At 38.4% G+C, this 21172-nt stretch overlaps 3 protein-coding genes, 1 long non-coding RNA gene and 1 pseudogene across 10 annotated transcripts in view; 3 read left to right on the top strand and 2 right to left on the bottom strand.

Moving 5' to 3' along the window:
• Positions 1 to 750: 750 nt before the first annotated feature.
• Positions 751 to 4184, top strand: LOC126608357 (lipoamide acyltransferase component of branched-chain alpha-keto acid dehydrogenase complex, mitochondrial-like). Of its 2 annotated transcripts, none has more exons than XM_050276237.1 (8): positions 751 to 1218; positions 1406 to 1564; positions 1817 to 1942; positions 2177 to 2550; positions 2735 to 2982; positions 3130 to 3218; positions 3431 to 3658; positions 3857 to 4184. In XM_050276237.1, the coding sequence occupies exons 1-8, from the start codon at positions 1027 to 1029 to the stop codon at positions 3968 to 3970; spliced, it is 1530 nt and encodes a 509-aa protein (XP_050132194.1). In that variant the 5' UTR covers positions 751 to 1026; the 3' UTR covers positions 3971 to 4184. The 2 variants fall into 2 exon arrangements, with proteins under 2 accessions (XP_050132194.1, XP_050132193.1); XM_050276236.1 differs by having other exon boundaries at positions 752 to 1227.
• A 673-nt stretch (positions 4185 to 4857) lies between these two features.
• Positions 4858 to 10456, top strand: LOC126608355 (protein GAMETE EXPRESSED 2). 5 transcript variants are annotated; one of them, XM_050276231.1, is made up of 16 exons: positions 4858 to 5167; positions 5267 to 5605; positions 5869 to 6195; positions 6503 to 6709; positions 6797 to 6882; positions 7013 to 7154; positions 7350 to 7658; positions 7856 to 7980; positions 8152 to 8369; positions 8445 to 8672; positions 8762 to 8991; positions 9082 to 9320; positions 9400 to 9556; positions 9661 to 9851; positions 9957 to 10042; positions 10116 to 10456. In XM_050276231.1, the coding sequence occupies exons 1-16, from the start codon at positions 4858 to 4860 to the stop codon at positions 10258 to 10260; spliced, it is 3339 nt and encodes a 1112-aa protein (XP_050132188.1). In that variant the 3' UTR covers positions 10261 to 10456. The 5 variants fall into 5 exon arrangements, with proteins under 5 accessions (XP_050132188.1, XP_050132189.1, XP_050132187.1 ...); XM_050276232.1 differs by having other exon boundaries at positions 5866 to 6195; positions 9688 to 9851; XM_050276230.1 differs by having other exon boundaries at positions 5866 to 6195.
• A 251-nt stretch (positions 10457 to 10707) lies between these two features.
• Positions 10708 to 21172, top strand: part of LOC126608362 (probable acylpyruvase FAHD1, mitochondrial) — a 42495-nt gene continuing 32030 nt past the window's right edge. The window contains exons 1-7 of one of the 2 annotated variants that reach the window (XM_050276241.1): positions 10708 to 11032; positions 11100 to 11265; positions 11378 to 11430; positions 11991 to 12053; positions 12548 to 12598; positions 12679 to 12796; positions 12915 to 13051. In XM_050276241.1, coding sequence (XP_050132198.1) covers positions 10925 to 11032; positions 11100 to 11265; positions 11378 to 11430; positions 11991 to 12053; positions 12548 to 12598; positions 12679 to 12796; positions 12915 to 13030 — 675 coding nt within the window. In that variant the 5' untranslated portion in view covers positions 10708 to 10924 and the 3' untranslated portion in view covers positions 13031 to 13051. Of the gene's footprint in view, positions 11033 to 11099; positions 11266 to 11377; positions 11431 to 11990; positions 12054 to 12547; positions 12599 to 12678; positions 12797 to 12914; positions 13218 to 21172 lie in introns of those variants that run through there. The other variant, XM_050276240.1, reaches the window with a different exon arrangement.
• Positions 14046 to 19465, bottom strand: LOC126608368 (uncharacterized). Its single transcript, XR_007617842.1, has 2 exons — positions 19085 to 19465; positions 14046 to 14152 (listed from the first exon to the last, which is right to left on the bottom strand). It is a non-coding gene; the product is annotated as an uncharacterized LOC126608368 (long non-coding RNA).
• On the bottom strand, positions 14159 to 17019 carry LOC126608364 (uncharacterized; annotated as a pseudogene).

The raw sequence follows: 21172 nt of genomic DNA, 5'->3' as shown, positions 1-21172 counted from the left end.
AATATACCCCACATACTTAATACATTTCATATTTGCTTTTTTTTAGTTAAAATTTATCTTATTACACTCCACATATATTCTCATAATATCCTGATATCTTGCACTCTCTTAGGTACAATAAACATTTTATGTTTTCATTTTTATTTTTTACACCCGACACTCTTCACATCTTTGCATTATAAGATGATTTCTATGTTGTTTTCCTCCCTTTCAAAGAGTGAAGATTTAGATTTGAGAATTCATCATTGACAAAAAAAAAAAATTGAAAACCTCATAGAAAAGTGAGAATGGTTTTGAGAGTTGAAGAAGATAAAATAAAAGTTATTGGGATATACATGTTAAAAGTGATCAGCGTGCATTTAGATTTAAAAAAAAAAAAAAAAACTTAAGATGACGAAATTGTCATTGCATGAGTCAGATAACCACTCAAGGAAGAGTTGAAAAAAAAAATTGGAAAAAAATTAAAGCAAGGAGAGGAGATGGTGGTTGACTGTAATTTAGGCGTGAAATCGAGCCAAACCAGATCGTACCCACCCCTGGACGGGCTAGGCTAGACTGACACACAGTCTTGGTAATTGGTTACAAGTCCATACACATTGTTGGTTGGTAATGGTACTCATCAAGTGTTAGATTGGGCTTCTTTCTTGTTCTGTCTTGGGCCTTGTGGATTCATTCACTTGGTCCTCTTGGGGCTTGGCCAGAAAACAAACAAACAAACAAAAGTGGAAAATCGAAGTGAATCAGAAATGCACGCGAACGCGTCAGCTGTCGAGCGATGTTTATCGTGCACTGCGCAGAGCTTGAAAAGACCAAATGGCATGGCCGATTGCAAAGCTTATCTGCTGATGCAGCAACCATCCCAACCAATCATAATTAATCTATGTTAAATTAAATTAATTTAAACTAAAATCAAAGAGCCAAATTCAGAAATAGCAGAACATGAATATATACAGTCACTCGTAGGTAGAGAGCTAACTCCGATCATTTTTACTTCAGAATTATAGTAATTTTTAAAACCCAGAAAGGATGATGATCGCTAGGCGGCTCTGGCATAAGCGGGCTTTGGTCAACGGTGGCCGGTGGCTCTTTCCGTACACCTCTTCAGCTCCGTCGCCGGCGGCGGTGCATTCTTCCCACCACTCTCCGTTTCGAGTCTCCTCTTCCGATCTCGTTGCGTTCTCTACTGCCGCTTCCGCCTGGTTCTGCTTGGCCGATCAGGTATCCATTGTAAGTCTCTCTCGCTTGCTAATTAATCTTGGTTCTGATTAAATGATTGGTCCGTAATCAAAATTGTGGAAATTGTTTAAATTTACATTCAAAGTTGGTTCTTTTCAACTATTTTTTTGGTAAATTTGTTCGTAATCTGTATGGTTATTTATTTATTTTGCAAGTTGTGAATTTTTAGCGTAGAATTGCGTGTAATGTGAATGGGAGGTGGTTTTCAAGTGAGGCAGTGGCTCATGTTGCAGCAGGGGTTAATGGTAATGGTATAGTTGATGTACCGTTGGCTCAAACCGGAGAAGGCATTGCCGAATGCGAGCTACTCAAATGGTTTGTGCAGGAGGTCTGTTATTCCTTCTACCTTTTGCATAAACGTATCCTGTACAATATAAATACACATGCATTTGTATATATTTATATTGTTGATCCACGTATTTGCGCAAGGTTTGTTAGATTTGAATGGGAAGTTTTCGCAGCCCTGCATATTGGCGGTCTTCGTTTTGGGTACAATGGGAGTGTCATTTAGTATGTTATATGATCTTAGGTTGTTTCAAACAGACTGTGGAGTTAGAGGTTTAATTTGTGATTTTGGCAGGGGGATCAAGTTGACGAATTTCAGCCACTTTGTGAAGTTCAAAGTGACAAAGCAACCATCGAAATAACAAGCCGTTATCAAGGGAAAGTTTCTCGGCTTCTCTATGTTCCTGGTGACATCGTCAAGGTCAGAATATTTTTACACCTGACAACCTATGGTTTGAGGATTTGTGGAGAGGTCCGCATGTGTAAGAGAGTTACAGTGTAAAATAATTGTCCTTTAGAAATTGAACTAGTAACGGGAAATTTTCCCTTATATATTTGGTAACAGCATAGCATTTCTCTCTTGTGGATTAGCTCATTCTGGTTTTAATCCTATTGAAACTCTTATTTATGATTTATGGTTTAAATTAAATCTTAGGTTGGAGAAATTCTTTTAAAGATGGCCGTCGAGGAATCTCAGGTACCAAAGCAGATATGTGAGAGTTTGGAAAACACTAAGTCACTAGATTCTGAGCTTAACACACATAACATAGGCGGAGTTTTGTCTACACCTCCTGTTCGGAGCCTTGCAAAGCAATATGATATAGATATAAATGAAGTCTGTGGAACTGGTAAAGATGGGAGAGTGTTACGAGCAGATGTCCTTAAATATGCTGCCCAGAAGGGAATCGTTGAAGTTCCTTCTGCCTCCTTGAGTGCTAGTCCTGAGAAAGCTTTTGGAGGAAAAGAGACTTGTGCACATACATCAGCTGAATCGGGATGGAATTATGAGGATAAGACAGTTACCCTGAGGTAATATAGCATGCAAACATGAACTTGGAATACCTCCTTTGTTCATTAATGAATCATTTGTATGATCCATGGCTGAAACTTATGTCAAATAATACTAGAATATCATAGAGAATATTTGTTTTTAGTGGTTTCATTCAAGACGAAGTGAAGTATGCCGTGAATTAATTAAAATGTGTTATTTCAGGGGATTCCAGCGAAGAATGGTTACATCAATGAGCATGGCTGCAAAAGTTCCACATTTTCATTATGTTGAGGATATAAAATGCAATGCACTTGTGGAACTGAAAAATTCTTTCCAAAGTAAAAACACCAATTCCAATGTCAAGCACACTTTTCTTCCATTACTGGTAAAGACTCTCTCAGTGGCCATGGGCAAATATCCGTTGATGAATAGTAGCTTCAATGAAGAGTTACTCGAGGTCATCCTCAAAGGTTTGTACACTCCATAGCAATTATCATCCGTTGGCTGCGGCAATGTTTCTACTTGAGCTTAGTCTTTTAGTGTGACATGGAAAACTTGCTAGTATTAATTTTGTCTTGAAGTGGGGTTTTGACTTAACTAAATGGAAATTGTTACAGGTTCACACAATATCGGAATTGCCATGGCTACTCCATATGGCCTAGTTGTGCCAATCATAAAGAACGTTCAATCTCTATCCATTTTGGAGGTTAGTTCTATGTCACCTCTCAACTGTAGCTTACACCGTGTGTCTGAATATGCATACACTTCTTGGTTTGTTTGCATGAGATTCATGATTTGGAGAACAATTTCTCGGTTGCATATTGAACTTTACGATTCTAAGATAATTGCAATTATTTCTACCTACTCGGGTGAAAGAATGACAGATGCTTTTATTAATTATATGTTCCATGTGTGCAGATAACAAAGGAACTTTCACGGTTACAACAATTGGCATTGGAAAACAAGCTCAAGCCTGAAGATATATCTGGCGGAACAATAACTTTAAGCAACATTGGAGCAATCGGTGGGAAATATGGTTCGCCTCTTCTGAACTTGCCTGAGGTTGCCATTATTGCAATTGGGCGAATTCAGAAGGTTCCACGATTTGCAGATGACGGAAGTGTATATCCTGCCTCAGTTATGACGGTGAGTGTTTCTTTTGTTTTTCCAATAAAACCAATTGAAATGGTTAAATCTACATATTACTTCCATATAAATTACCAAATCACTGCATGCCAGTGCCCTCACCCTTACAAATCCGCATGGATATGCACATTGGGCCTTTTTTCTAGGATGCTGCGATGAAATAGTTGGCCGTCTAAATATAACAATGTTGTTTCTCAGGTCAATATAGGCGCAGATCACAGAGTGCTGGATGGAGCAACTGTTGCCAGGTTCTGCAACGAGTGGAAACAATTTATAGAGAATCCGGAGCTGCTCATGTTGCGTATGAGATAGATAACTGGTCGTCGACGGCCTCGCTGCTTGAAAACATGCTCTTCCCAACTGACTGAATTTCCTGTTGCCTTTGTATAGTTCGATTTCAAGGCTGTTTACAAGCAAGACAGCCGGCTCAAGAGAAGTAGGCCTTTTTTTTTTTTTAATAAATAATTCACATGTAGACTTGATATTTTCTTTTCGTAATAAGTTGATTAAGTTCTCTTGCTTCGTTTGCGAAACGTGTAAACTGTTTCTACGTAGACCAACAAGTAAGCAGAACAGTTCTCGGTCATTTAGTTTAAGCGGTTTGATCAAACTCAACCGTTTAACGTGTCTGCACCGAACGTCTATAGATAAAATTGAACCAAAAGATAACGGTCCTCGATCACTTAGGTGTGGTAGCACGAGTTCTTTTGTATGAAAATGTCGTACCCAGTGCACAAGGCTCCCGCTTTACGCAAGGTCTGGGAGAGGTGAATGTCGACTAACCTTACCCCCATTTATGGAGGAGCTGCTCCCAAGTCTTGAACCCGAGACCTACCGCTCATGGGCGAAGACACTTGATAAAAAGTAAAATAGAGGGGGAGAAAAAGAAAAGAAAGTGAAAAATAGAGGGGGAGAAAAAGAGAGAACCCAAATATTGTGTTCAGAATTTAAGTGGATAAAAAGTATGAGGAACATCCGCGCCACTAAATAAACCGTTCTCAACCGTCACCAACCGCTCTAGAAGTATCAAACGGACAAAATTACTTGATCAGCTTCCCTTCGGAAATACAGACTTTTTCTCTGCAGAATTCCAAAACCCTCGGCTTTCTCTCATGGCAGTCGAAATGTACTTACTCATATGCCTCTTGGCTCTCTCTTTTCGCCTTTCTTTGTTCGAATTTGTTTCAGACGAAGCAGCGATGCCGGAGTTCACTTTCAGTTGGATGGATGACAATGATACCTTCCGAGCCGGGGACATTGCAACCATAAGAATCAGAGCGCTGAACAACTTTGACAAGCTCGACAAGAACAAGTTTAAACCTACTCTTACGGTGAATGGGAAGCCCGGGAATTGCTCTTTCGTGTCAGGCGTTCTTTCGGATTTTGAAGGAGACCCTACCAGTTGGAAACTCTTCTTTACTACCATAACTTCCGGGGTATTTAACGTTATGATCAACGAGGATCGCTACGAAGTGTTTGATTCTTCTCTGCATTTTCAAGTTCATCCAGGTTTTGCCTTTTTTAATTTCATCATAGGAATTTAACTGCTGATTTTCTTTCCAAGTGTTCTCTGATACATTATGGATTTTGCCTATTTTTCGATTGAAGGGCAAATATACCCGTCTTTGTGTGTTGCTTCGTGGATGGGTTTCAATAATGAATTCGAAGCAGGGACTAAAGCTAGGGTAATGATACTTCCAAAGGACGCGTTTGGAAATAATGTCTCCAAAAACAGTGAAGATCCAAGATTACATAATTTTACAGTGTCTGCAGTCTATGCAAATGGTTCCATAGCGAACATGCCAGACATCACTCATTTGGGTTGGAATGATTTCGGTTATATCATCTTGGAGTTCATTGTGGTGAAAGCTGGAGATCTCTTGTTGTACGTGGGAGATGGTAATCAGACCTTGAATGGCTCTCCACTACCGCTTAAGGTGAACCCAGGTGGTGTTTCATAGCAATAGTTATACATTTATAGTGCATGCTTACGCTCTATATACAAAACTTGAGCTAGATTTTCTCTAATTTGTGATTTGAGCGGTTACATTTAGGTTTATAATGGAAACGATGAAGCTCCCATCTGCATGCAGCTTAAATTGGTCGATTATGTTACTATTTTACACTTCACTGATGCATTCTTTTTAGTTGTTACTTCTTTCCGTTTGTTGATTCTGAGCTTCGGAGTTATTTTCCCTGGCCTATAGCAGGACCACTAGAAATTTCCAATTGTGCGGTGAAATGGAATTTTGAACCAAATGCATGGCAGCTATATTCGAAGATGGAAATCTTTATACATCAGCAAGATCGATATGGGAACCTTGTTCCTGGTCTGAATGCATTTGACGCTGAAGTTGTAGAGATAGAGACCAATTTGTCTATACCTGTTGCAGATTTGCACTTTGAAGAAGTGGTGGCTGGAATTCAGTTGTTTTCCTTCAGCAATCTAGAACCAGGGAACTTCTTGCTCACTATATCCGATATGAAGCATTATAAGAGTATCTCTAATATGCCATATGCTTATACTGTCTTTGTCGGTACGTGCCATGTAGGTGGTTAATCCAGTTATGAATGGATCAGGTCCTCTCCTGAGCTAAGGGTGAGGATCCTCCTAAGCAAGCCCATCGGGCCGTTCAAATTTTATCCAACAGTTACAATTATTATAACTTTTAAAGGGACCCTCTGTTTGTAGCCGTTGGATAAAATTTGAACGGCCCGATGGGTTTGCTCAGGGGGATCCTCACCCTTAGCTCAGGAGAGGATCCTGATCCATTATGAATAACCTATTGCTGTTACTACTTCCACTTCCATTAACACGCCTCTCTCTTGCTTACATTTGGATAGGTTATTGCAACGGGACAAACAGCGTTGTCAATGGATCTGGTTTAAGCAGTTCTACTGCTGGAGTACTAGCAGAGTTTTCAGTTTATTTGAATGATGCTTTTCAATATCCCTCTCCCGTTGAAATTGAAAGGCTCGAAGTACAAATTGTAAGGGCAAATGACTCCTATAATGTGCAGTCAAGCATATTTCCTATGCAAACCATCAATGGTATAAATGGTAGCTAGCAATTTTTGAGCTGTTCCTTATGATAAACATTTTGGCTATAAACTTACACTGTTTGTATCTCTAAGTTAGGTAGTGGACCTGCTCGAGCGTTAAGATATGGTGCAACCAGCCAGATAGAAATCGCTCCATCACCATCTATGGACCCAATAAATTCTGTAAGAAGTATCCGTGTATATATACACATAAACATGCATCAACATATACATAGTATTACATACACATATTTGTATTACTTCTTTAAGCTTTTGTATTCTAATTGTTGAGGTACAATGTTTCTGAATTTAGTATGTTGGGAGCTTCAGCGCCCTGGTAACTGCTTTCAATGTGGTGTATACACCCGCCAAGAGTGGGATCTATAACATCTACGTATTTTGTGGAAATGTTCTACTCAATGGCGGTCATCCATTTACAATGGAAGTAAAAGGAGGTACATTCACCTGATATTTTCTATACTTTTCATGACCATCATGTTAAGGAAGCACAACTTGATCTGGAAATTTGGAAGAAACTATATGATCTTGAGAAGTTCATTACAAGTTTTATTCGTCATTGCATGAACTATCATACTGTTTCAGCCTCTCTTATTTGATTTCTGATGAATGGATTCCTAACTTTTCTGCAGGAAAGGTTAACACATCACTCTCAGAAGTTGTCAAATTTTCTCCCAAGGTGCCGAAGATGATTAACAATGAAGTATTAGTGCAGCTCGTGGATTCATTTTATAATCCTGTCTTGTCACAACAATCTAGGCTGAAACTAGAGATTGCTTCAGTTAACAGTTCTGGCTTTTCAAATTCCATGTTTGTGGATAATAATGATGGCTCATACACCGTTCAATATCTGGCTGAGAATGTTGGTAGTTATGAGATATGCGCTTCATTTGACGGCAAACGCATCTCTCCCTGCCCCTTGGGGATCAATGTCTACACCAGTAAGTTAGAATAACAAGAAGTTGTGTAAGAGTAGCTCTATTTTCTTTTGTTGTATCAATTAAATGGGATTTGATTTCTCTACTCGTGTTATGGATCGATACTGTGCAAGCATGCTGTCATCAATTGATGTTTATACTTTATAGCCAAGCACTATTGGTGGTATTAATTTTACTTTCATGGACTGATTTATTTGCAGGCGAATATTTTCCCAGAGCCTACATTGATACAATATCTGTCTGGGAGGATGAGTCAATCGCTTTTGATGTTTTAGCAAACGACTACTTTGCTGGAAATAATGCAAGTGTTGTCGAATACTCAAAGGTACAATACAAAGTGAAGGTTTTCAAACCATTGTCTCACTACTCTCTCTTCTTTACAAAAGTGGAACTGCTACTGATCAGTGCCCACGAGCAGGCATATGCACACGAACACCACCTACCCTTTTAGAGGATTTCAATTTGCCCGGATTTTTGACTGGTTTATATTTGTCAGCCAGATCGTGGTTCCCTTCTTGAGTATGGAAGGCTACTCCGCTACACGCCTCATAAAGATTATTACGGCAATGATTCTTTTGTGTACACAATGTCTGATATAAACGGAAATCTTGCTACTGCTGCTGTAAACATATATGTTCTCACTATCCCGCCCCAATTTGTTTCTTTTCCAAGCGAACTACAAGCAACTGAAGACGAGATTAGTCCCAGATTTGGGTAACGTACTATTAATCTATAACACTTCAATTTTCATATATGCTTCTGTATAATTATAAATTCGACTATTTGCAGTGGTTTCCACGGGTTTGAGATAAGGTATTCGGATGCGATGGAGAACATCTCTGTTAATCTCACTGCGCAATCTGGGACAGTCTTTCTGTCTCCTATGCTAATGCAATTCTGGGAGCCAGTTTGGACAGGACTTTCTGTATACACATCAGATGGAGATGCAAAGGGTTTGATTTTAGTAGGCTGTGTGGAAGTAATCAATTTTGCCCTTCAGTCAATTCAATACTTCGGGTACTATTCATCTATCTGCTTTTGCTTCTTATAATTGGCCTCCTTCATTGAGTAACATCATTTTTTATCCTCCATTTCCCTTGAGTCAGGAACGAGAACTTTTGTGGCTATGATACAATTCGAGTGTCTACGAGGAACAGGAATGGAGTAAATAAATTGGATGTTCCAGTTTTTGTGGAACCTATTAACGATCCTCCATTTATTCATGCTCCTGAATACATTATTTTGAAAAGTAATGAAGACAAGTCACAGATATACGACAGAGAAAAAGACAAGTTTGAGTTCTGCATTGGCGATCCAGATCTTCTTGCGTTCCCTGGTATGGCTCTGGTCAAAGTAGGCTAAACGACATGTTCAATCTCTGAGTTTTAGAGGATTGATATATGTTCTTTGCCCCATAATCTTTCAGGTAACGAGTCCCTTTTCACAGTCACCTTTTCTGTGGAAGTTAATGACGGATATTTGGCAACCAGCCTACCAACTGAGCTCATCTCTACGACAGAACTGAAGCTCAAGAATAGCTATCAGTGGCTACCTCTTCAGACATATGTCAGCATCTCAAAACATTTCATGGTGAGAGCTAAGGGAGTTAGATTTCATGGAACATTTAATGACTGCAACGCTGTGATGCGACAGATCTTTTATCATGTGAGTTAGGTTCTTCGCTTTGATTTCATTGCATCTAATTTACAGCATCGTCTGTTGATTCATCACGTTTCTTGTACAGGGCGGAGAACAGGATGCAATCTTGACAGTGAAATTGAATGACATGGGAAACTACGGATGCTATTTTAATTGTGATGATAAGATATCGGTGCCTTTACAGGCCGAGGCTTCTGTTAATCTAATAAGGCGAAGGCCAATGAGTTCGCTTGTGGCTCACGGTAAGTGGTAATGCATGTATGTCCGTAACTTATAGCCAAAGTGCTTCTGTCTTGGGTCATACAGCTCCAAACAAAACTCAATTTAGGTCTTGAAATAGCCAAAGTGCTTCTGTTTATTGTGAGGAATGCAGGCTTGGGGTCAGCTATTGTCATCGAATCCATTATAGTGTTTTTGCTCGGAGCAGTGCTACTATTTTTCACATGCAAATGTGCAGCTCACCTTGTACATGAAAGAAAAAACAAAGCTACCAGGGCACCAGAGCCGGCAAGCGCACCTAGTTTGCGCAAAGGAACTGTAAGTATGATATGCATCATATGATATAACATGGCGCATTTTTTCCTCCGGAACACTTTTAGATCACCTCTTTGGTAATGCAATGCTGTGCCGATTCATGTGTAGTTGAGGACAAATCTACCAGCAAATGCAGACTCCGGTGTTTGTTCAAGCCCATTGCTTGCCAGCCAGCATCCCAACTTTCGCCAACGGTAATGAATTCTCAGACTCAGGTAGCAATAGGCAGTAACAAAGCATTCTGATATGTAGTTTCTTTGAGTTCAGGTCGCATCGTCAATCTGGAGACGAGGAATCTGGCAAGGCAGAATGTCAGCGACTCCATTCCGGTAGCAGACGCGGTCAGGAAACTCCTACTACCCCAAGTTTTATGCCCCTTGCTATTGACAAGGAACAAAGTCAAACAGTTTGAGCTTACATTGAAACATTGTTGTTTATTACTCAAGTTACCCAATGTAATACTTTGACAACTGTCGTAGAAAAAATTGGATGGACTTTCCCTTCCCTTCTTGTTCATCTGCTCTCAGTTGCCCACTTGCTTGTACAAGATTTTGACGGTTGATGCATATCTGTTTTAACATAATTCATATGGACATGTCGCAACAAAATGTTTCGTAATTCACATTGTGACATGTGTTTGTTGTATTGTGAATCAGATTATCTCCACTTTGTTCCATAATGAAATCAAAAATCAATACACGTACAATTAAATAGTGCATTTTTGCTCATCATTCTAAAGTGTTCTCGAATATTATTACCGTATTTATCATTATTAAATATACGTGATTTGATCTCTTTGCTAGACATATCTTGACATTTAAAATGTAACGACAACTGATGCAGTGACAAGCAAAATTGCTTGCCGACTAAAAAAAAGAGAAAATTGTAATTTGGATTACGACATTAAAATATGATATTTTAGCTGCAAAATTCCAAATACTAATAAAAATCAATAAAGTTGATGAAATGATTCCACAAAATAATTAACAAATTACAGAGTTCAGGATACGACAACTCCGTGCGGGAAACATTTCAGTTGGAAATCGTAGTCGGAATCAAAGACTGAAACTTTGGACATGGCAGCCACGGCGTTAGAGAAGCTTTTGCAAGCAGGCACTAAGATCGTCGGAGTCGGCAGAAACTACGCCGCCCACGCCAAAGAACTTGGCAACGCCGTCCCCAAGGTCCACCTCTTTCTCTCTCCTCTTTCCCTCTCTCTCTCCTAATTCTGATTGATTGTGATCTGTGAAGGAGCCCGTGCTTTTCCTCAAACCAACGTCGTCTTACTTGAAGAACGGCGGCACGATCGAAGTCCCTCACCCTCTGTTGTCGCTGGACCATGAGGTGGAGCTGGCGGTGATCATCTCTCAGAAAGCTCGCGATGTTCCGCAATCCACCGCCATGGATTACGTCGCCGGTAAATTTGTAATTTTTGTTACTGTTATTTGCTAATTAATCAGTTAATAATGCTGCTGTTAATGATTTAGTTTTGAGTTTAAATCTGATTAGCGAAAATCTGATGGTTTAAGGTTATGCACTTGCTCTGGATATGACTGCCAGAGAAATTCAAGCTTCTGCTAAGGTAATTATCGAAAATCGGATTGTTTAATGCGATCTAACACGGTAGCGAAATGTTCAATTTTATGACTACAAGTTTCTAATTAGAATGTTAATGCTGCAATTCATGATAATCAATATGTTTTAATTGTAACAGCTACTGCAAATGTATTGTTGGTTTCTGATGAATGAGTTATCTTTTGCATATAAGACTTTTCGTTTCTCGTTTTATCTAGATGTTCGATATGAGAAGTGCATTAATTTAGCTCGTACGTACAGATTAATACAAGCGATGTTTGTCAGAGGAAAATAAACATTAGATGAACAACTTTCATAAACCGAGAGGCACCTGTGATGTAAACTACAAAAAAGTCCAGTAGTCACTACTATGGCCTGATCTCATGAAGAATAAGAGCGGAACAGTTCAAGTTCTAAACCTGTACTCTATTCTAGGATACCTAAAGTTAAAGTGTGTTCCTTTTTACTTCCTGTCCAAATTGAATATAAAGTTTTGTATATGCGGATCACTGGACATGCCGATACAATGTTGTTATCTTTGTTAATGTACGTTACTTCCTTTCACAGTCTGCAGGTCTTCCATGGACCATAGCTAAAGGGCAGGACACCTTCACACCAATCAGTTCCGCAGTAAGAATTGCATTGCTTATCTTTGATGCTTTTCTCTTTGTTACGGGTGATTTTCTATTGTATGTTTATAGTGAGGTAGCTAACGTGAACATCATTTCGGACCAATGGGGCGATGAGGGTGTGTTATATGGGCTATATTGATTATTTATGCTGAACATTTATCACTATAGAACGGAACTTAATTTTAAAAAAGAAAGCTTGTTTAGAGGTGGGGGTGAGGATGAGTATCGCAAATTTAACCGTGCTTGGCTCTGTTGCCACACCAACTAAAGCTTCCCAGATTAACTTGTCCAGTTTATTATAAGGTAGTTGCGGGAGAACATGGGGTTATTTTTCCCGGTTAAGACCTATTTGATTAGGGATGCTCTGTAGAGGCATAGATATTAGTTGTAAACTTATAATTTCACCAGAGTTATAATGCAAATAATTCAATCACTATGACTACCTATATTTTTAAGCATATTTAACCATTTGATTCTCCAAACTTCATGCAGCTGCCCAAGGAAATGGTGCCAAACCCAGATGATATAGAGTTGTGGCTGAAGGTTCTTAGTGCTTCCTTTGCTTTCACGAGCTCTAGTATTGGCCACTCCTAATGCGTTCAAATTAATTCGCTTCACCGCAGGTAGATGGAGAATTGAAGCAGAAAGGCTCAACCAAGGACATGATATTTAAACTCCCGTTTCTCATCAGTCACATAAGTTCCATTATGACACTTCTCGAAGGAGATGTAATACTAACAGGTATGAAATTTTTATCTGTACCTAAGGTTTCCATCCAACCCGACTTCCTCCGCATCTAGGAGACGTGCGAATATTTTTTCGACATGAAGCTAATTATGGTTTGGTACTGCTTGTGCAGGCACTCCCCAAGGTGTTGGCCCAGTAAAAATAGGTCAAAAGATAACTGCTGGCATAACCAACCTCGTGGATGTTCAGTTCAATGTCGAAAAACGGAAGAGCCAAGCAAGTTCTTGAGCTAGTTGAATTTGCGTTCTGGTGCTATTGTATTCGACTCTCGGATTAAATATCTTACGAGGTGGTATTTGAACATGTCTATTTGTTTCGTTCTTCACGTTTGGAGTTTGATTAAAATGGAGTGGAATAAAGAATGTAGGCGTAGAAAGAACATTTTTCGGATGGAAATAAATTTCACGGTTTATTATTTCTTACGCTGCCTAGTAGTCCATTGAAACCATAAAACACTCTAGAAATATTATATTTGCAAAAAATAATTAAATTTAAGGTCATTTAGTTAATAAAATGTAGCAAATAGATAGATAATTTGTAGTGCTTTTGTAGATTTCAATGATCTGTTTTCGTACAATTCGGTGACTAAACACTTATGTTTTATTGATTTTTTGTTGAGATGATTTTTACATAGTAATCTTTTATTAATAATTCTAATCATGAGCAGGAAGTTTCTTGGATCGGCCACGAAACTAATAAACACAAGTAATTAGTTAAATGTCATATATCTCAATGGTAATTGAGTTTGAATTATTATTCTACTATTGTTTTTATGGATTTATATGTAGAAAACTCTTAAATTAATGGGTTTATTAGTAATTTTAATATTCATTATGTTCGATGCTTCGTCCAAAAAAAAAAAATTCATGTTCGATGCACGTTTTTAGGACTAAGTACATTTTACACGGTTGAGGTGTAGAATCAATTTTGAAATTATTCATGAGATTTTAATTTTTCTTGTTAGACCTCAACGTTTGACATTAAAACAATTTACACCTTTTGTCAGACTTGTGAGAAAGTAGGGGAGTTGTCAATCGGGTAAAGTGACAAAGTGTTGCAACATCTACCTATGAGATAGGTTTAGGTTTAGTTTTTACTTTTGTCATACCTTCATGAACCAAGCAATAGTGTGTATTTTGATACCGTACCTCAGGGACATTTGAACGCATTCACAATTCTTTTAAAGCAACCTACACGATTTTAACTCCTCACACACTTCTTTATTTCAAGTAATCGGATTGACTAAATCAAACAAAAACTAGCTTATAAAATTAAACTTAATTTTCCTAGTTTAAAATACACGTATCATCAATGACGATATACAACAACAACAAAAAAAAAGAAAAAAAACTATCTTTTAAGGCAAACAGTAATATTTTTTAGTAGAGCGATAGAGTTAGTGAGTTAGTTAATTATTCATTAAAGAGGGACGATAAAAATCGAAAGCGCAGAAAAGTGCACATGCATGATTACCTTTCACAAATACGATTAAATACCATCTACAACAACAATATTTTCGTATTAACCCAATTTGGTAGGCACTTCAACCTAAAAAGAAAAAAAAATCACAATCAACTACATTACAATAAAATGTTCATACGTGATCTGCAATCAAAATGTTAGCTTTTAAAGGTAGATAGTAGCAAAAGACACTGTCACATCCGATTTAAAGTAAGACTTTGGGATTCAGATTCATTCCACAGAGACAGATATAGACCTGTAAACGGGTCGGGTTTATTGGGTTTGGGTCGGGTTGAACCCAACCCGTTAAGTTAACGGGTCACCCGAACCCAACTCGTTAAGCTAACGGGTCACCCGAACCCGACCCGTTAAGCTAACGGGTCACCCGTTTCACCCGTTAACACCCGTTAACAATTATTTTTTTTTTTTTTTTGCATAAAGTTTATTTTTTGTTCTTAAGACTTTACTAAAATTACTAAAATATCCTCAACTAACGGGTGCTAACGGGTGTTAACGGGTGCTAACGGGTCTAACGGGTTGACCCAAAGTGACCCGTTATTTAACGGGTTGTTAACGGGTTCACCCGTTAGCGACCCAACCCGTTAAGCATCCACCCAAATACAAATATTAACGGGTTGGGTCGGGTCGGGTTAACGGGTTGGGTCCAAAATGCCAGGCCTAGACAGATATGGTCATTTTCAATCTGCTAGGATTTGAAGTAACATCGGCAATTTGTAAAAAACTAAAAACTTAAGAAAAACAACGGCATCCCCCAAACTATCCGACAACCATCTACCCCAAGTAGTCCCACCCGTCGTCGCAAAGATCCTCATCGGCGGCGAAGGTTATCTCTTCGCCCCTTCTGTCTCTTCCTCTCTCTCCAAATCAGAGAAGTGGGAAGGCCAATAATTAAAATCATTCAACTCATATCTCCACAGACATAACCAGCAACGTTGTTGCCAAAAACCTTATCTGATTGATCAGGCCCACCAACAAATATCTGGGTATTTTGGAATTTGAGGACAGCCACAATTTTTTTTTCTTCTGGGATTTGAGGATACCCACAATTAATTTTTTCTAGGGTGTTTTGGGTTCTTTCTGGAATTTGGGGATAGCCAAAATTCCTAAAAAACTAAAGAAAACCCAAGATTTCAATTCCTTAAACGTATTGTGCATTAATTTGGATTGCGTAGTTGGTTTGTGTTCTCCCGACTGGCATTTAGTAGTAGAAATTGCAAGGAAATGGCTGCCGACGAGGTTGTATGTGGTTCGGTGGGTGGCTATCGGGTAGGTGGACCGTGGAGAGTTTGGCTCCTTTTGTTTTTCTTTAATTTCTTTTTATTCGTTATATTATTCTTTAGACCAACTCCAATGGTGGGCTAAAAGCCAAATTACTCCCCAAAATTTTCCCCCAAACCCAATCCAACCCAAGGGGAAAATTTGGGCTAAATGTTAAATGCTAAACCAAGGCCAGATTCCCCCCAAAATTTAGCCAGAAATCGGAATTTAAATTTTTCAATATTTATCGGAATTTAAATTTTTTTAGATTAAAATGTTCATAAAATTAATTTACGATAGTCTACATATTTATTTTTTAAATTAATTTATCCACAAAAATAGCCTAAGTTTATTCTTTAATAATCCCGAGCTAAAATTTTAGGCTAGAACGGTTGGAGCAGAAAAACTGTTTCTGGGCTAAAAGCTAAATTTTTCGGGCTAAAATATTTGGTTTTTAGCCCAACCATTGCAGATGGTCTTAGAAAATGATAAATTTTGTGGGGCTAAAAAATTCCAAAAAATAAATAAATACATAAAAAGTACCAAACCTGAAATCTGCACAAGTAATAGTCATCGCCATAAGCAGCTTGAACCATTTCGATAAACTTCCTCTGAGGATTTCGCGGCCGGAACTGCACACTCAAGTTGACCAAGGCTTTGACCCGGTCGGGCCGAAACATGCAGAGGTACCAAGTGATGATGGCGCCCCAGTCGTGGGCCACCACGAACACCTGCTCCTGATAGGGTGCGATGGCGTCCAGGAGAGCCACAAGATCTCCAACCATGTGGAATCAGGTGTAGCTGGAGGGGGAGGCGGGGGCGTCGGTGTCGCCATACCCTCGGAGGTCGGGGGCGACGACGCAGTAGCCGAGGGCGGAGAGGGTGAGGATTTGGTGGCGCCAGCAGTACCAGAGATCAGGAAAGCCGTGGATGCAAAGGATGAGTGAGCCATTACCTTTCTTGGCGACGTGCATATTGATGTCGTTCACTTGGACCGTTCGGTGCTCTATTCCCTCCGACTCCATGATCGTCAATCGCTCTATCTCTAACTTTCTCTCTGTTTTTTCTCTCTTGTAACAGTTATCAGTGAGTGATTACTGTTTGGGTGTTTCTGTGTCTTTTTATACAAGGAAGCCTGCAGAAGTATTTGTTTTTTTTTTCTGCCTGGTGCTATTGTATTTGACTCACGGATTAAACGTCTTACGAGGCGGTATCTGAACTTGTCCATTTGTTTTGTTCTTCATGTTGGGAGTGAGATTAAAATTGGAGTGAAATAAGGAATTTAGGCGTAATTTCATATGGGGCAAGATGCTAAGTTCTGGCTAACTATGGTCGCTGAAGCTTATGTTGCCCACATCCGCCGCCAAGCAAACTCGGTTGCTCATCGCTTAGCTCGTTTTGTTCTTTATTGTGGAATTGGAAACAATTGTACTTGATTAGATGAACTTCCAACCTTAATTAGTGACCTTCTTATGGAGGATTTATCTTCACCGTGTACTAATTAGCCTTTTATAGCTTCATTGAAATATATGTCGTCGTTTTCTTAAAAAAAAAAAAAACAAAAAAAACATTTTGCCTCTTTTTGCTTCCCAGATATTATAATAGTCCATTGATACCAAGGTTCTAAAAAACGTTAGGTGCTAGTCGGGTGGCGGGCTAGCGCCTAGCGCTTAGGTGGTCTAGGCGGATTTAGGTAAATTTCTTATATATTTTATGAATTAATTAAATTTATCATATCAAATGTAAACAATTATTTACTAATATGTTATTTCTTATAAAAGAATATACATATGTGAATGTTTTTTGTACATATATAATATGCTTGCCTAGGAAAAAAAAATATTATCTAAATAATTTATAATTTATATAAGATTTATATACTTGTGTATATATAATATATATACACAATATATACATACCAAACTTTTAAAAATATAAAAAGTCTATGGGTGGTTTTCATTATTAAAACCATAAAACCGTCCACCTCATCTCTACTCTTTCACATCACCCGTCCATGGGTGGTTTTCATAATTAAAAGTTTAAAACCATGTCAAAGTCCATGGTTTTCATTATTAAAACCATGCTTTTGACCTTGGATTCCTAGGAGCCAACCATAAATATATACAGTACGCAACCTCTCACTGTAAATTAGTCGTTGTTAACTTCTTGTTGTTGTTTCAGTGTTAACAATTCGAAGCAGCAAGCTTTTGACACTCCCAAAGCAAAAAAAAAAAAAAAAAATGAGGCTTTCAAGCTCCATCGCCAGATCCGTACACTGAGTCGCTCACCGTAGCTACTCCTCCGCCTCCGTCCCCGAATGAAAGGTCGCCGTTCTCGGTGCCGCCGGCAGCATCGGCCAGCCCCTTGCCCTCCTCATGAAGCTCAACCCTCTCTCTCTCTCTCTCTTCTCGCACTCTTCACAGACGAGCTGCATATGCATTTTTTCTTCCCTCGTCTTCATAGAGACGAGTTGCAAAAATTCACTTCTTATCTCTCTCTCTCTCTCTCTCTTCACACTCTCTCTTCCCTCATCTTCATAGAATCTGAAATTATGAATTAGAAGTTAGAAACTCAGAATAGAAAAAAAAAAAAAAAAAAAAAAAACCGCCCAGCCGCCTAGAGCTCGGCCGATTTGCAATAAAACGCCTTGGATGGTGTCCGCCCAGCGCCGCATTTTTTAGAACACTGATTGATACCATAAAACACTCTAGAAATATTATATTTGTAAAAAATAATTAAAATTAAGGTTGTTTAGTCAATAAACTGTAGCAAATAGATAGATAGTTTGTAAAACTTTTGTCGATTTCAATGATCTGTTTTTATAAAATTTGATGACTAAACAATCTCATATTTTATTAATTTTTTGTTGAGATGATTTTTACATAATGATTCTAATCTTACGCAGGAAGTTTCGTGGATCAGCCACGAAGCACTCGTTTTTACTAATAAACACAAGCAATTAATTAAGTGTCATATATCTCTCGATAATTGAGTTTGAAATATTATTCTAATGTGTTGTTTTTAAGAATTTATATGTAGAAAACTCTTAAATTAATCTGTTAATTAGTAATTTTGATATTCATTTATGTTCAATGCATGTTTTTCAAACTAAATACATTTTACATTGCTAAGGTTTAAAATCAGTTTTGAAATGATTCATGAGATTTCGATTTTTCTTATTAGACCTCAACATTTGACATTAAATCAATTTACATATTTTGTCAGACTTGTGAGAAAGTGGTCATTCAGTAATGTGACAAAGTGGTGCAAAATCGACCTCTATGATATAGGTTTAGTTTTTACTTCAGTCATAGCTTCGTAAATCCTGCGACAATGAGTATCTTGATAAGTTACCTCACAAACATTTGAACACATCCACAATTATTTTAAAGCAACCTAGATGTTTTTAACTCCTCACACACCTCTTGATTTTTCGAGTCATCGGACTGACTAAATCAAACAAAAACAACTTATAAAATTAAACTTAGTCGTGATAGTTTAAATTACACACATCATCAGTGATTATTCATAACAAAACCAAACGAGTTGACGGAAGTTGCATGCTGGTAAACAAGGAAACAATGATGTTCATTACAACGTTATTCAAACTCCGAGGCAAGAAATGCATAACTGAAACACCAGTAGGCAATAGCTAGCATCGACACAAGGACATATGGCAAATGGAATTTCTTGATGAAATCGTGAATGTGTTTGCTGATTTCATCAGGCTTTTCTAGTTGAATACAATGGGCAACTTCTTCCAGCACAACTACTTCTTCCAGAAGCGGCACAAATTTCTTGAACCCGCCTTTGTGTATGAAGTCCTTGGCACCTAAAGATTTGTAAACTAGGTCCTGGTCTCCCACAACAAACTTCACTGGAACTTTCACTTGAGCCCCCGTCCATGGTGCAGTTAGTTCCCAATTTCTGCATTGTTAAAGCGGCTGAAACTAATTAAAACAACGATTACCATTAGAGTCATCGACACTCGATAACATAAGTTCAAAAAAACTTACTTACAGGTCAAAATTCTGGTAGTAGTTTATGCCGCCGGTGAAGCCTGTCTTGTCAAATTTAGCGGCGTAGTAGTTCACTTCATCCCAGACAACCAACTTGGCAAGACAATAGGAGTATCTGTGGGATGTCCAAAACCATTGCCTTTAGGCAAGAAAAGTGGACCAGGATTCCTATATTTTAGAAACTCCTTGATAACTCTTCTAGTGCCCATCTGAGCAAACTCAGCTTCTATCACTATTGGCTTCTGCAAATATGAGTAATTTGTCTAGTCATAAGCAAACATTGCAATTGATATCTGCGGGTATGGGGTTTCAGAATTACATACTAATGTTTTCTTTTTAGACAAATAGTAATATTTTTTTTTGTAGAACGATATCGTTAGTAGGTTAGATAATTTAAATTGTTAGTTGTTAGGGAAAGGAGAATCGGTCTGAATTAAATCCACACCAACAACAATAATATTTTCGAATAAAATCAATTTGATTATTGGTTCAAATTCACAGTCTAGCTAGCGACATAAATATTCATAGCAACTTCAACCTAAAAGAAAAAAAATCACAATCAACTACATTACAATAAAATGTTCATACGTAATATGCAATTAAAATAGGAAGATGTTATCTATACACCTATTTTTACCTCTTGCACACTCTTTCATTTCTGGCCATCGAATCAAATGAATTGACGAAAATTAATGAATAAATTTAACAAAAACAAAAGATAAAAAATGAGTGTGCATGTCATGCCCTGAACCCAACATACGTCCAGGATCGACGCGTGACGTCACCTAGCATCCGTATATCTAACAAATCCCACCTCCAGGATATGTATAAGGCATAACTCAAGATCCAACTACGTAATAATTTTCCGTATGCTTTATGGCTGCATTTAACCTCCTCGTTAGACTGCCTACGTACCCTAAACAGGGATCAAGCTATTCGTATTTCATTGTTTCATTACACTCGAACATTCATCACATAGACCACTATGTCTCAACATAATACAACAATTCAATCATTTAGCACCTCCATGAACATTTAACAAAGCACACTAATAATCTCTAGTCATCTCGTCATTCATCCACATATATGCATTCCAACACCCACCAATTATCACATCAATCAATAACTCATACAATACACCGAAATGCAAGGCTAAAGCGACATAGTTCAGCCGAAGCCTACATCTTTGAAGTTGTCTCAAATGAATCAAATGATGCGATTTTGGACCACTCAACGAAATCCATCAACATCGAGTTCCGGACCACTCAACGGATGCAAGCACCAAAGGGGATTTTGGACCACTCAACGGAATCCAAACCAGGATACGATTCCGGACCATTCAACGTAATCACGGAGTATAAGGGATTCCGGACCTCTCGATGGAATCTGAGTGGATACGATTTCGGACCACTCAATAGAATCGCGGAGTACAATGCATATCAAACTACTCAATGAAATCCAAGTTGGATACGATTCCGGACCACTCAACGGAACGAGGGATTTCGGACCACTCAACGAAATCCAGATGGAGCAGGGAACCGGACCACTCAATGGAACCCCAACGGAAACCTAGTTCCGAATCACTCAACAGAACCAAGCGGAAGGCTAACAA

Source organism: Malus sylvestris, chromosome 16 (assembly GCF_916048215.2).
Source record: "Malus sylvestris chromosome 16, drMalSylv7.2, whole genome shotgun sequence".
Lineage (NCBI taxonomy): Eukaryota > Viridiplantae > Streptophyta > Magnoliopsida > Rosales > Rosaceae > Malus > Malus sylvestris.
The sequence above is the reverse complement of the archived record's forward strand: the minus strand, read 5'-3'. Positions and strand labels throughout refer to the sequence as shown.